Source organism: Rhipicephalus sanguineus, chromosome 2 (assembly GCF_013339695.2).
Source record: "Rhipicephalus sanguineus isolate Rsan-2018 chromosome 2, BIME_Rsan_1.4, whole genome shotgun sequence".
NCBI classification, from domain to species: Eukaryota; Metazoa; Arthropoda; class Arachnida; order Ixodida; family Ixodidae; genus Rhipicephalus; species Rhipicephalus sanguineus.
This window is the reverse complement of record NC_051177.1, coordinates 95,500,807-95,515,183: the sequence shown is the minus strand read 5'-3', so window position 1 is coordinate 95,515,183 and position 14,377 is coordinate 95,500,807. Positions and strand designations below refer to the sequence as shown.

At 46.2% G+C, this 14,377-nt stretch overlaps 1 protein-coding gene across 1 annotated transcript in view; it reads left to right on the top strand.

Annotated features, from left to right (window-relative positions):
- LOC119383431 (fatty acyl-CoA reductase 1) overlaps positions 1-12,794 on the top strand; it is a 28,207-nt gene extending 15,413 nt beyond the window's left edge. The window contains exons 8-13 of the mRNA XM_037651554.2: positions 935-979; positions 1,123-1,241; positions 2,462-2,701; positions 4,764-4,893; positions 6,631-6,758; positions 11,133-12,794. Of these exons, the coding sequence (XP_037507482.1) occupies positions 935-979; positions 1,123-1,241; positions 2,462-2,701; positions 4,764-4,893; positions 6,631-6,758; positions 11,133-11,274 (804 nt within the window). The 3' untranslated portion in view covers positions 11,275-12,794. The remainder of the gene's footprint in view (positions 1-934; positions 980-1,122; positions 1,242-2,461; positions 2,702-4,763; positions 4,894-6,630; positions 6,759-11,132) is intronic.
- Positions 12,795-14,377: the final 1,583 nt, after the last annotated feature.

Here is a 14,377-nt window from a genome sequence, read left to right as displayed (position 1 = left end):
AAGTTTTCACCGCCTCCAGGATCGGAGGCATTGCAAGCCTTTTGCACCTCCACAAGCTTTCGCACCTTGTTTTGCACTGCCTTCGTGATCGGCCCACCTTTGACCGAGCGACAATGTCATGTGATAATGTGAACATATGACGTCATAGTGACGTCAACGATTTTGGCAATCTGTGACGCCATGCTGCCGTCATATGGTGACGTCACTGAGTGATGATTTTTTTGCATCACTCGTGTTGACGCCGACGCTGAGGGACGCCGACGGTCAATTTTCGCGTTTGATGAGGCATTTGAGGCTTTCGCCTTAATAACAACACTACCCATAAAGAAGATTTCAATTTAACCACTGCATATAGCCCTTGCATTAGCACAACCGCTTCATTTATTAGAGCGCAGCTCTAATAAATGAAGCGAATTGGATTTGAACCCGGGCACTGTGCGTGGCAGTCGAGTATTCTACCAGAGAGCCGCGCTGGTGCTTGAAACTCATTTGCAAAAAGACCCTATACAGGTGTCATGTCGGGCAAGGAATCGCGTTAACCTATGTAATAGAGCGTGGCAGAAGAGTAAAATAACCAGTCATCAGACAATGTTCATTGCGCATCGAGTGTGTGGTTTAATGCTTCTCATCCCACTGCAAAGTGCTCAGGCATAATTCTTAATCTCATCAGCCACATGCAGCATCAACAAAGTGCACATAATATCTCACAGATGTGTAGCAAGTACCTCGCTTATCCACAGAAAGACTAATAATGGTGCAGTGGGTGCAGACTTACATCACAAAAATTATGATTTATGGCGTAGTCGATACCTTGCGGAAAGCCAAAACTTCATCATACACAGTTGTCCTTGGCCCAATTTTGAAGCTATGCTCAGAATTCGCATTGGGCAGTATCGTAATCGTCGGCGAATTTTTTGTTTGTTTTTCTTTGAAGGGATGGACAGACAGTTCTAACAGCTGCACCAACATCATCGTGTCGGTAAGTACGAAGCATAGGCTTCCTCACGTCTAAACATAAGAGATAAACTTGTTGTACTGACTGCAAACGAAGTACACCTACGGAGGAGCATATTGCACCGTGCGGATACTTAGACCTTGCCGTTTCTTGCCTTTTATTTTCAGCTAGGTTTGGGTCTGCTGCCATCGGTAGTACTGAGGAACAACTGCCTTGCAGACCTTATTCCGGTTGATGTGGCAGCCGACACGCTCATCTGCGTTGCTTGGCAGATTGCCGTGACCAGGTAATGGCCAGACGTATTATGAAACAGCTGCGCTAAGATGCCTCGAGGCGCATCCGCTTTTTGCCTATCTGTCTGATTTAGTGTTTCAAAGCAGGTTGTTTGAGTACCTATATCCGGCAAGTCTTAGAAGGCTAGCGCGATATCTGAGGCATGGTGCTTCGGAGCATAGGCGTTACGCGGTCATGGAGTTGCGTCGCTAAAGCACGATATTGCAAGTTGAATTTATGGCAGCAGCGACAGCAGTCTTATAAAAAAAAAAAGGAGTGGGGGGGGGTAGATTTCTGCATGCAAGATAGTCAAGATTAATTACCAGTCATTTATTATAGTCATAAGGGGAGCTACGTGGTGTTCCTTCATTGTTAAAGTTTCACTGAGTAAGTGCACTACAGAGAAAAAGAACGGAAGACATGTTGCGCTGCACGTCTTGTCTTCCGTTTCTCGTTCTGTGCAGTATCAAGTTAGTGCAACGTTAACGATAATCCGGAGTCCCACAATGCGGTATGCCGCCTAATAGCATCCTGGCTTTGGCAGGTAAAAAGCCCACGATTTGATTAGTGTGTCAAGTGACCTTCGTGCGATTGATAATAAGCACGCACGTCTTTTTTTTTTTTCTGTAGGCGGCGTTCAAGATGCAAAAGGTAAATAAGTCACGTCCGTACACTGCATGCGAATGCCCCCGGAAAACTGAGTGTATGCTGTGCTGCTAGCAGATTGTGTGTTAGGCAGTGCGCCTTTATGATTATAACACCTACACTACACTCTAACGAAAAAAATATTGTTACACTTCTCCGCGAGTCCTTCCTTGTCACACACACAACTTTCCTTAAATATACACGGTAACTCTTTTTCAGAGAACTGCGCCTCCAACGACTGTCCAAGAGAGAGTTAACAGGTATCTTTAGTGAGAGTTATATAGGTGACAAGTTAGGACCCACAAGAAAGTGTAATAGGTGGTACTTTTTTCTTCAAATGTATTCATGTAAATTTCGACAAAAGCGTAAAGTTCGAGGGCCCGTGGTGGCCTCGAGTGGTCCCTAATAGTTCAGATTGTTCAAGTTGTTTACGTTACGTTGTGCTTATTAGCGTTAAATCTATCGGGACACATTTTCCGCTTGCTCTTTTAATTGTGATGTCTCGCAGCGGATAACTTGGCACGCGCTTTGATTGTGAGGCTTATAAAATCTCACCTGGATATTGCATTTGTTTTCTTCGCCTCGCAGGCCAACGTACCTGAGAGTGTACAACTGCACTAGCGGTGCTTTAAAACCACACACGTGGGGCGACGTAGTCAAGGAATTACGGAGAACGATGGTACAGAACCCTCTTTCGAATACCGGTAGCCAACCAAGCTTTATGGTGACCAGCAGCGAAGTCTTGCATCGCCTCACTCTCTACAGCCTGCGCTTCGTACCCGAGTTCTTGAAAGATCTCGGCTTGCGGATAACTGGACGACAGTCTAGGTTGGTGCTTCTATCTATTCAGCCGGCTGAACTGCTCAAATGGGTGCGCTGCTACCTTCAATGTGTCAGTAACATGGCGGCCGATTAACAAGAACCTCCCACGCTAGGAGTCTTCGTAAGACAAAGCTTCCGCCAATGCTGACGCCGCACAAATCATTAGCGAAGGCGACCAGCCAATGACATATAGCCCCTACGAAAGAGAGAGAATTAAAGTTTATTGTTCGACCAGGCGCGCGTTCTCTTCGCCCAGAGGTGGGTGGCTTCCTTACACCACGTAGCCATGGCTTGTAGCCGACACCCGAGCCCTGTCCACCAACCGGAGCTGGTCCTCAGGGTTTAGTGACGTCAGCAGCGTCGCGCGCTGGTCTTCCGGATTTTTTTATACGCTCTCTTCGTCTATGGGCGGGATACTTGGGTTGTTGGCATCCCTATACAATGTGGTACAAGGTGTCAGCAGTCTCTGGGCAGTGTGTGCAGTTCCTGCTGAAGTTGCCGGGGTACACTGCGTGGAGAAGAGTAGCGTGCAGATAGGTGCCTGCCTGGAGCCTTCCCCAAGTCACTGCCTGCTCTCTAGTCAAGCCTTTTGTGAGCAGTTGGATAGTGAAAAAAAAAAAAAAACTAGAGGCGACCCTAATCTTTGACTTCGGTGTCTGGTAGAGTGGCACTCGCACGTCGTCGTTCGTGTACCGTTGCGTATGTCTTGGTCAGACATGTGTTTAGTCGCGCTGCCTAAGCGGATCTCAGAGGCCACGTAGAAAGAAACGCGTGGTCAAGATCTGCTCCTCCAGGTGCCGCAACGATCCCAGCTTCTCACACACAAAAAACAAACGTGTGCTCATTTAATGAACTCATTCAATTAACTTTCTTTATTATCATTACGGTTAACTGGCCCCTATCTTAAGTACGCTTAACCTCCGATATCGTGTGTATCCAATATACCTCTTAAACAGAATCGTCGATTTCATGTGGATTTAATTTTTTATACGACTTTTTCTGAATATCCGGAAAACCAGAAGCAAGTGCTCGACTGGAAGTGATTGGAAGAGACAAGAGTGTCACTCGGTGCGCGTGCCACTCAAAAGAGATTTTGCGAATTAGAACCGTATTTCTTCCGCGACGCCTCCCTACAAGAAGTGAACGCAGCAGAGCAGGATTCTCATGGAAGGACTGCGCATGCTCCCGTGTGCAGTACGAGCATGACGTTGCTCAGAGTTGCAGATCACGACACAAACAAGGTCTTCGCACCCCCGCTGCTAGAGACACAGTTCGTTCCAGCCCCCAACGACTCTGACGCTCCCATGTGGGAGAAAGAACACCGCCGATCTCATAAATATGGCGAACTCAGCTTCGTTCACTGTGCGAACGGTGGGTCGAAATATCGAACTGAACGGACTATGAATTGCACCAGCATTCTCTACTTCGTGATTTTTCGAGATGATAAACCAGACAATTTGAGCGCATAGGGCCTTCTTACTAAATTCAAGGGTCGTTAACTCCTAACACTGCTATGAAGCGTGGAAACTTGGGCAAGTTTGTACGTCATAATTGAATATACGAATAGCACCACTGACAAGGACAGAGGAAGGTAACAACACACAGCGGTGACTTTCAACCTTGAAAGTCAGCGCTGTGTGTTGTTACCTTCCTCTGTCCTTGTCAGTTGCGCTGTTCGTATATTCAATCCTAACACTGCGTCACGTGGTTGCACGCGTTCTGCCACGGCCGCTACATAAAAACAAGCGGCCGTGGCCTGCTATCGGTTCCACACTGCGCTGGTCACTTTACACATTCCGGCTGACTCCGCGCTCTGCAGGAAATATTTATTTAGGCGCATAATGATTACGAAATTGAGCCTTACATATAATTTTCAGAATTTCTTTACACAAACAGAGAAGACCTTTTTTCAGAATTGCCTCGTGTCGTTACTCACGTATAAAAGCGAAAACTTTCAAACTAAACAAAGTAACAAATGTCTAAAGACACCGAAGACACCGATTTGAAAAAGGAAGGCTTAAATACGGAGAAACAATTCAGTCCCTTTTTGTTCTTATTTTCTTTCCAGTTTTGCTGATCGGTACGACAAAGCCATAAATGTCATGAACGCCTTGCAGCTCTACACCACAAAGAGCTGGCTGTTCCGGTCAAACAACGTTGTCGGGCTGATCAACGACCTCTCTCCCACGGACAAGCAGGTGCGTTAATTGTTCCACGGCTTTAGCTCGAGAACTTGATCGTCGCAGTCAGTAGCGTATAGCCAGAAATTTTTTTTCACGGAGGGGGGGGGGGGGGGGCGTTCAAATATACCTTATGTATGTTCGTGCGTGCGCTTGTATGTGTGCGTGTATATATAGACGCAAAATTTAAACATTTCGCGGGGGGAAGAGGTTCGAAGCCCCCAATACCCCCCCCCCCCCTCCCCCGTCCTGGCTACGCCACTGATGGCAGTAGCCTATAGTTCGAATTCTAGAGTTTATGCGACCTGTGATAAAGACAGAACGATGCTGGCAGTGAAACACGAGAACGACATGAGAAAGGCAGTTGAGGAAGTGTTGCCGGCGTTGGTTCGTTACCCCTCGAGCTCAATAGACATCCAATGGATACACAGAGTAATAAAAATCATGGTCCAAACGGAATCGAACCAACCCATTCGTTCTGCGTGGTCAAGTATTCTACGGCAGAGCCAGACCTGTGATTGCAACTACTTCGGAAAAAGACCCTTTACGGGCGTCATGTCGGGCGAGGAGCCACGTTAACAGGTGCAATATTGCGTGGCACACACGTAGAATCGCACCATTGAGTCACACCCTTGAAGTGCGTAACGTGTGAGTCTTTTAAAGCTGTCCACTCGCATTGCTTCGCATACACGTAGTGAGCACTTTGCTACTTCCCAAAATGGTGAATTATGGCGTAATTTATACTTTCTAATTGTACCTGCTGTAGGCTCTCTATAGGAGAGTTTACAACGGCCAATGTCACGGGCGCGGAGTTCCTACTCTCACGGCACGATTAAGGTGTCCACCGAGGATCGAAGTATGACAAGAGAATGAGAAAGCGATGGAACAGTGTCTGCTAAGGATATCGCGTTCCACCCTTAGAGGCGAAGCTTAAAGGGACCGACAACCAATTTTTATGGTACCTATTTTCTTTAGCGCAAAGGAATGCTTACGGGTCAAAGTCTCTAATCACGGAATGGTAACGTGGAAAACGCCGTGAAACATTTGTAATCAATTTTTTTCTATTCGCGGCGAATATGAAGTCGTATATACACGCGACAACACATGCTGGAAATAATGAGGGCGAGGGTGGTTCATGTTCGAGCGCGGAGGTTTACTGCGCGTGCGTGTACTCCACGTGCATGCGCCGCGGCTCGACATGGTCCACTGGCTGCCGCGTAGGCAGCGCCGCCTCTCACCGTGCAACTCTTTTTACCACGTAAGCAGCACAGAATAGAGCGGCGACAGATAATATATATACGTTCATTTCTGAGGACTAATTATGGCGCGCATGACAGCATGGGACTGCGTGACTACGTACAGCAAAGGGATCGACTCCATAATCGAGCTTCAAGGCTCTTCGACTGGGCTGCACGACATACCGGTTTTTGTTGCTTTCAAACGCGATTTAAAAATATGAATCCTACTCACAACGCGAAAAGCATGCTGAAATCTGTCGCTATATTTCACGGTCTTTTCATTACTACCACGATCTAATCACACGTTCTGACCAGTTGTCGGTCCCCTTAAGAGTCTTCGAAGGTTTTTGTATTATGATTAAGAGAACGCTGAGTTGAGTTGCTGGCATGGACAATCTGATGTGCGGCATATCGATGTGATGAGAGTTGCAGCTTAACTGCACTGAAGCTAATACAAGTAAAATCGACTGCGCTTAGCTCATCGGCAACACTAACACGTAAATTGTTGTCGGTGCAGTTGTTCAATATTGACGTGCGGAAACTGGAGTGGTGCCAATACTGGGATCAGTGCGTGCTGGGAATCCGGAAGTTCCTCTTCAAGACCGACGGCTCGGAGCTTCCAGATTCACGAAAACAATCAAGACGGTAAGGATGCATACCCTTGTGTGAACAAGTACATTCAAAGCGGCAGCCTATGAGTCGCGCAGCACTTCTCGGCAAGTATCCCGCCAATATGTCCGTGCGCATGTACGTGTGTGTGTGTTTATGGGGAAGGGGGTGTTATATAAGCCATGCTCAGGAAACAAAAGCAGCGAAAAAGGAACGTAAAACTTCCCGCCGGCTGGCACGTCCACGTGTGAGAGGTTTCACGTGTGGGTTCGTGGCCTCCGCGATTAGTTCCGGCAGCGCGCCGTAGCTGATCGCGAAGGCCACGGTGGGTTCTCGGTAGCTCACATACATTCCCAGGATTTGGGGACATATGCACATGGCGCCATCTCTCGGCGGCAGCAATGACATCCTGCCATAATTGAATGAGAAACAGACGAAAAAAATACAGCTCTTGAAAAAACCTAGTTATCAAAAACGGCTCCGGGCGCTGTACAGAAGAGACCTATAGGAACATTTTGGTAAAATTGAATTATCGCACTACAAAGCATGTGGCTTCCCAGGACAATTGAACACCGCCCGTTAGAAACACATAGCGTCCCATTGTAAAGTAATACACACGCTAGATAGTCACGCTGTTTGTAGTGCGACACTGTAATTTTACCAGAATGTTCAAATAAGCCTCTGCTGTATAGAATCGCGAGTCGTTTTTGATAACTAGCCTTGTTCGTCAGAAATGATTGTTTTTCGCCTATTTCTCATTCAGTCACGGCAGGGCACCACTGTCACCGACGAGAGATGACGCTACGTGCACATGTCACCAAACGCTGGTCATGGTGGCCAATGGAAGGTATATGATCAGTAGCCAGCGACATTTAAACGCGCTCGCTACAGGTACTCACGATTACTCTTTTTCGAAGTGATCTAATGTGCTGAATGCTTCCGTTTTCTTTTTTTTTTTTTGTTACAGATTTACTGTTAGTCTTTAAGCGTGATCAGTAATCATTTCTAGTTGCTCTTTGAACACATACTTTTTATGCCATTTCCACTTTTATCTCCTCAGCGGAATACAGTAGGAATAAATTACGCTGCTTTCAGCCACTGAAGATCAGGCCTACATAGTCGTTCGCCACATGCATGTATCTCTTTTTCCAGGTTCTGCAGTGTTCAAGTACATGGGTATCGTTCGTACAGGAGAGTGAGACCAATACGTCGTCAAAAAGAAAAAGGGGACGCACGCCAAAAGCTGCTTTAAATGCGCCGTGCCAAAACAAGTTAACGCGACGGTATCGAAACCCACGAGACACGCTTTACGTGTGATTGTTCAACAAAGTTTATCCGTTTGGCCATGCATGTCTCCCCGTGTCACAACTAATGAGGCGCGTAACGACGCGTCTCAGAAAACATTATACCGCATAGTCCTATGTTTCGACACTACAAGAGTCAATACGATCGACTGAGAAGAAGAGGATAGATTTCAACTTCGAGTCGACTTAAGGGAATGCATGAAAAGCCGTGTGACAATTCTTTGTCCATTAGTCGCCATTCGATTTTCTCCGTCGACGTTAGACATCGTGTTTCTTGAATTTTCAAGCTGGTGGATTAATCACAATATCGGCAGAAGTGTTCCACCGGCTTATAATATAAGAAGTCGGAAGGGCACAGGCCTGGCCGCCTCTCATCTGGAATCAGGATTAAGAGGCTAGGGCCATGGCCCAAACGTCAATAAAGACGCTTTTCACTTAACACACACACACACACACACACACACACACCCCGCCGTGGTTGTCTAGTGGTTATGGCGCTCGACTGCTGACCCGAAGGTCGCGGGATCGAATCCCGGCCGCGGCGGCTGCATTTTCGATGGAGGCGAAAATGTCTGAGGCCCGTGTACTTAGCTTTAGGTGCACGTTAAAGAACCCCAGGTGGTCGAAATTTTTGGAGCCCTCCACTACGGCGTCTCTCATAATCATATCGTGGTTTTGGGACGTTAAACCCCAGATATTATTATTATTACACACACACACACACACACACACACACACACACACACACACACACAGATGATATATATATATATATATATATACGTTAATGTTAAGACGTCGATCGACGTGTTCTTGTAAGCGTAGTATGTGTACATCATGGTTTTACCAGGCACGTCGACTACGTTGGCGTTTAAAGGGTAACTTATGGTCTGACGTAACGTCACCACTCACTTTGGAGCACAGACGTGAGTATCATTGAAACGAAGTGCCCTTTACGGTGCGATTAAGTGAATATTATATGTAACTTTCTTTAGCGTATTCCTCCGGGGTCGAGCAACGCTTAAATATAGTTTGCTGAATCATATGCATGCAAATGTAATATTTATTTGACTCCTATGAAAGCGGAGCCAACAATAGAACCACAGTTGACGTTAACCAGGCATGACGCCTGTATCATAGAAGTACATATGTAATATTTATTGCTTCGTTTTAAAATTAGATAGACAGCACTGTAACCACACTTGACGCTGCACCGACATTACGCCTGCATAGGGTCTTTTTCCAAAGCAGTTTCAAGAGGTGGCGTGGCTCTGTGGTAGGATGCCTGACTGCCACGCAGAATGCTTAGGTTCGATTCCTGTTCGTATCCTGATTTTTATTCTCTACATTCGTCGGGCCAACGCAGCCGATGTTGGTTTTTCTTTACACTCTCACATTTAAATTATCAATGTCTGTTCTCGCTGTTCCTGGGAAGATATAAACTGTCAATGACCTGTGGCGCACACCCGCTTACCCTGGCCCCTGGTATACAGTTATGTGGTACACGTATCCGGAGGAAAGGGTTTGACGACGTACGCGACAGTATCTTCGCGTTATACATGTCATGACCAGACAGTCATATTCGTCATATCCTCTTACGCTCGCAGGCTAATTTCGGTCTACACGAAGTTAAGGAGGCGATCACGAGAGCACCCGGACGTAGGCGGCTAGATATATATTAGATAGAAATGCTCAAAGTGCGTTGGGGTCACTTAGGAATGCTCCGCATTATATATATATATATATATATATATATATATATTTGGGACGTTAAACCCCAGATATTATTATTATTATTATTATTATATATATATTGTGTTTGTGTGTGTGTGTGTGCTGAAACTTGCGTAACAGACATAATATACCAGGAAACGAAGGCCACACATTCACTTGATCGCGCTATCGTTCGCTTTGCGATTGCATTTGCAACGGCTGTTTGCATTTTCCCGGAATCTTTCATAAGCATGGATGCCTATGGCATCATAATGTATGCAAGTGCGTAATTTCGACGTGTTGCGTCAGAATGGGGACCGAGTGTTTCGTCACATCTCCTGTAAACGTGTGAGCGTCAGTGCTTACAGCAAGACATATTATGAAGAGAGAAAAGAGAGACAGATTGAACATCCCCCCCCCCCTTTTTTTTTGGAATGTAGCTTCGGAGAGGAAGCGATAAACCCTGGTGCCATGTTCACGCAAACACGTGTTCAATAAAACAGCGCCCAATAAGAACGCAACGAGCGAGCGCCGATATATATATGCACCGCCTATACGTTCCGCCTGCCAGCTTTAATGCCCGGTTTTAATCTGTAAGCTACGTGAAATCCCCAGGTATAATAAATAAGACGGGTGTCGTGTCACACCGAATACGAGAATTATAGGCAGCAAAGTCGCTTTTATAGAAGCCGCAAAAAGCTCAGCGATGTCCGCCTGATGGGTTAATATATCGCTAGGTAGCGCCACGCTGAGTTTCACTCGAAAGCATGGTCACTTCGGTTCCAGCTTGTTAGCAGCCTCCAGCGAGCAGGCTGAGTCGCACCGCTTGCAAGGGTTAAGGACTGACGTTTCGAACGATTTGTGGTAATCAACAGCAAGCAAACCAACTGAAAGCCAGTATGCGTGCGCATATATCAACTAGTCGCAGTGCTAAAATACCGCAACAGATTTTTTTTCTCAGAGCTCTTGGTTTGTTTGGTTCTTTTTTCTACAGTGGCGGGCGTCGTATACTCAAACACGACATAATACAATGGCAAATCCGCCGTCCATCACTGAGCGTTTTTAGAAAGCTTACCCCCGGACTTCAACATATTTAATCAATTATGACGGAGTATCGCGCACGTTACCGGCGCACCGGCGCATCATATTTCGAAGGTCCACGTTATAGGGGTCGGAAAGCTTTTGGTACTGAGGCTTGCGTAAATCAATCCTGCTGTCGTGCTATGCACTTAACTCATGCAGCTTCTACCAAGACGTTAATTATGCCGCAGCATGACTTACGTATCATTATACTGTCGAAACGATACAGTCAGCTATACATATAGTCGGGTATGAGCAAACAGTTCTATCGCAAGTACAAGCAATACGCATGACATGTTTGCCTTATTTTCAGGCTCAACACAGTACGCTGGCTCGGATACCTGGCCCTGGCCGTTCTTGCGTGGCGACTTGCGATAACGCCAATGCCTTGGTACATCTCCTGCTCAATACGTCACCTTGCCACGGGACTCTATGACAAGCTTGCTTTCCAGTGACTTCTGTAATCCTCACCATTGAAAACAAGAGAAAGAGAGAGAGAAGCAAGGATAGACAGGGAAGTAGAAGCTCGTCCGGTTTGCTACCCTCCACTGGGGGAGAGGGATAAAGGGGCAAAAAGAGTGACAGAAGAAAAGAGAGGGATGGAAAGAAACGCAAGCACACTTGGGGGAGCACATCCAGTCTACAGGCGGTCACACAGACCATAGAGTTTCCTAAAGTTAACTAGAGGGGACTCTGGCGCTGCGATCGTTAAGCCACCATGGGAAGGATGGGTAGTACACGGATTTGCCTAGTCTTCGTACTTGCGGGCTTCGAACGACCTTGTGACTTTGTTTATTGCTGTGTTTTGGTTTTCTTTCGGATAAAAGAATGAGTCGTTGTGAACTTCGTGACCAGATTTTAATTGGTGAGCCTAAAAAGGTTAAAGTGGTGACGTGGAACTGCCGACTTTTGCGCAACTTCGCTTGCTACAAAGCGGATGCAGGCAACGCGTAGCGAAACGGAGTCCAAAGAACGAAGTTTAGACAAATCCGTGTACTACCCATCATTGTCATGCTGGCTCAAGCGCCATGCGTTGCAGCCTCTATAGACACTAGCGCCAGAGTTCCCTCTAGTAAGTACTGTAGGAAACTCTATGACAAAACCCTTTTGACTACAAGTACTTCAGTAACGCTTTCTTCGCTTTCTGTGCCTCCGAGTCGCATGACCACGGTCCTAGAATCTTGGGTGCAGAAAATTGTCTCGAGTCCAGTTGGCCCAAAAGCATCCGGAGCGGGCATCGCTGGTTGTCATAACGAGCTCAGCCGCGCGGGATGTGTTCAACTGCCTCTTCGGCTGCGCAGGAGTCGCAAGTAGAGGTGTCCTCCATCGAAGACAAAACGTACGACAAAGTATTGTGGGCAAGGCGAAGCACCCGTATCTTCTAGAGAGAAACAATTGTTTCTTTGTCTGGAAAATATGAAGCTAGTTTGATGCAGCGGTGAATTCGCTAGCCTAGTCCCGCTTCGACAAATTTCCTGTCAAATTGCGAAGTCACCTCTGGAGCCACATTTGTACCCTCTACAGCCCTTGTCATTTTAGTGTTCTCGGATAACAAATGCTCCACCCGTCTTTTAACATTAAAGACTAGCAAGCGAAATTTCGACAGTCAACGCTTTAAATACACAATATTAGCAACAATTCTTCAAAACCGACTGGAAGTTTTGCTTAATATCAGTGTATCCTGCCCTGGCTCTTTGTAGAAGTATAAGAAATGTGCCTGTGAAACAGCTTTCTCGACTCACTGGCGCTCAGTCATACACTTATAATTATAAAAAGTGCGACATCTGTGTACAGATTCCCGTGTTCATAGACCATTCTTCATGCTAAAGATTCCTTGCTCCCTGTACATAAAGGGGCCCTCTTACACTTTGCAAGACCCCATTTTCTTTGTTATATTATTCCATGTTGTTGTAGTACTCCTTGATGAGGTGTTTATCAGCGATTTTTTAAAATATTATCAATTAAAAATATAGTTTCATCAGCAGTGTCTTCATGTATGTTTATTTCATACGCTCTCTCAAGTTAGCTGCAACCACTCAACATGCAAGATTCTACCAACTAGCCCAGGGGCAAGCCATTCTTATATTATCAATTTTTCTTTCTCTTCCAAGCATATCCGGTCGAGCATTTAACGTCTTCCGAATATTCCTAAGAAGCCTTCTAAAAAATAGAAATCGACGGTTCTGGTTCAGAGTCATATTGGACAATACTGGAAGTTAAGAGTTTTTTTGGATACATGTTATATCGGAGCATAACTTTATTTTAATATTATGGCCAATTAGCTTATATAATAATTAATGAAACCTAATTGACTGAGTTCTTTGAAAGACTGTGAGCAGCTTGTATCGTTGCGGTAACTGACGCAGCAGGTACCAACCACGCGCTCCTTTCTACGTGGCCTCCAAGATCTGCTTCGGCAGCGCGCGAAACACAATGTTGACACAACGAATACGCCTTGGCAAACAAACGCCCACATGCGAGGGCCACTTCCATACATCCTAAGTCAAGGGTCATGGTTGCTTCCAGATTTTTTTTAGCTTACCTATCACTTTCACCGGTGGTTTCGTCTACATTTTTTTGTAGTTCGGCACTGTTTTATAGATCAGCCGACAAGCGTCAGCTAGGCATGTTATTTCTGATGCCAAGCTTCCACATATGTGGGAAGCCAAGCAGTCTCTATTTAAACGATGGATGACGCGACGGCACAACCGAAGGCTAAGACTCAGGATTGCCAAATTAGACCTGCAGATCCAGGAGTACGCCACACAAGTGGTCTGCCAGTAGTGGGGCCAGGTCTAGGAAAGTATCCACGGAAACCTTGTGCAGAAAGCGCACACGGCAACTATTGCGCCACATATTAGACCCTACCACTTCGCGCACACATGACAACCATAGCATAAAGAAACTTCTGCACGCACACAAAAACGATCTCAACGGACTCTTCGGTGATCACCGGCATGAACACCTGCCTCCCACTCAGAAATATGACACACCGAGGTACACTGGAAAACCCAACGAGTTACAAAGCGCCGCTATCACGGAAGCAGGGGTTCGGCATGCCAGGGCCACCCTGCGCACAACGTCAGCACCGGGCCCCTACCTTAACAACAAACTACTTTGCAGTATAGACCACAATTCCGTCACAGCCATCACGGATTATTTCAATCACTGCTTTGACACTGGCACTCTTCCTAGTTCGTGGAAAGATGCCAGGGTAATTTTCATCCCAAAGGCAAACAAACCATTGAACACTTCTACTCTCAAGCCTATATCACGAACTTCTTGCCTCGGTAAACCGCTCAAACAATCCTTATCCATCAGAAATGGCTGGTTTTCGAAAATATTTGTCAGGCCAAGATGTCATGCTTCGACTGAAGCATGACATTATTACACCCAACAGCACAGAAGCAAGTCTGTGTGTGGACATCCACGGAGCTTTCAATAACGTTTCTCACTACGCCATCCTCCGAGAGCTTAATCTCTTTGGGGTTGGCGGAAAGACATACGACTACATAGCTACCTTTTTAGCCGACCTTACCGCAACCAAACACATAGGCG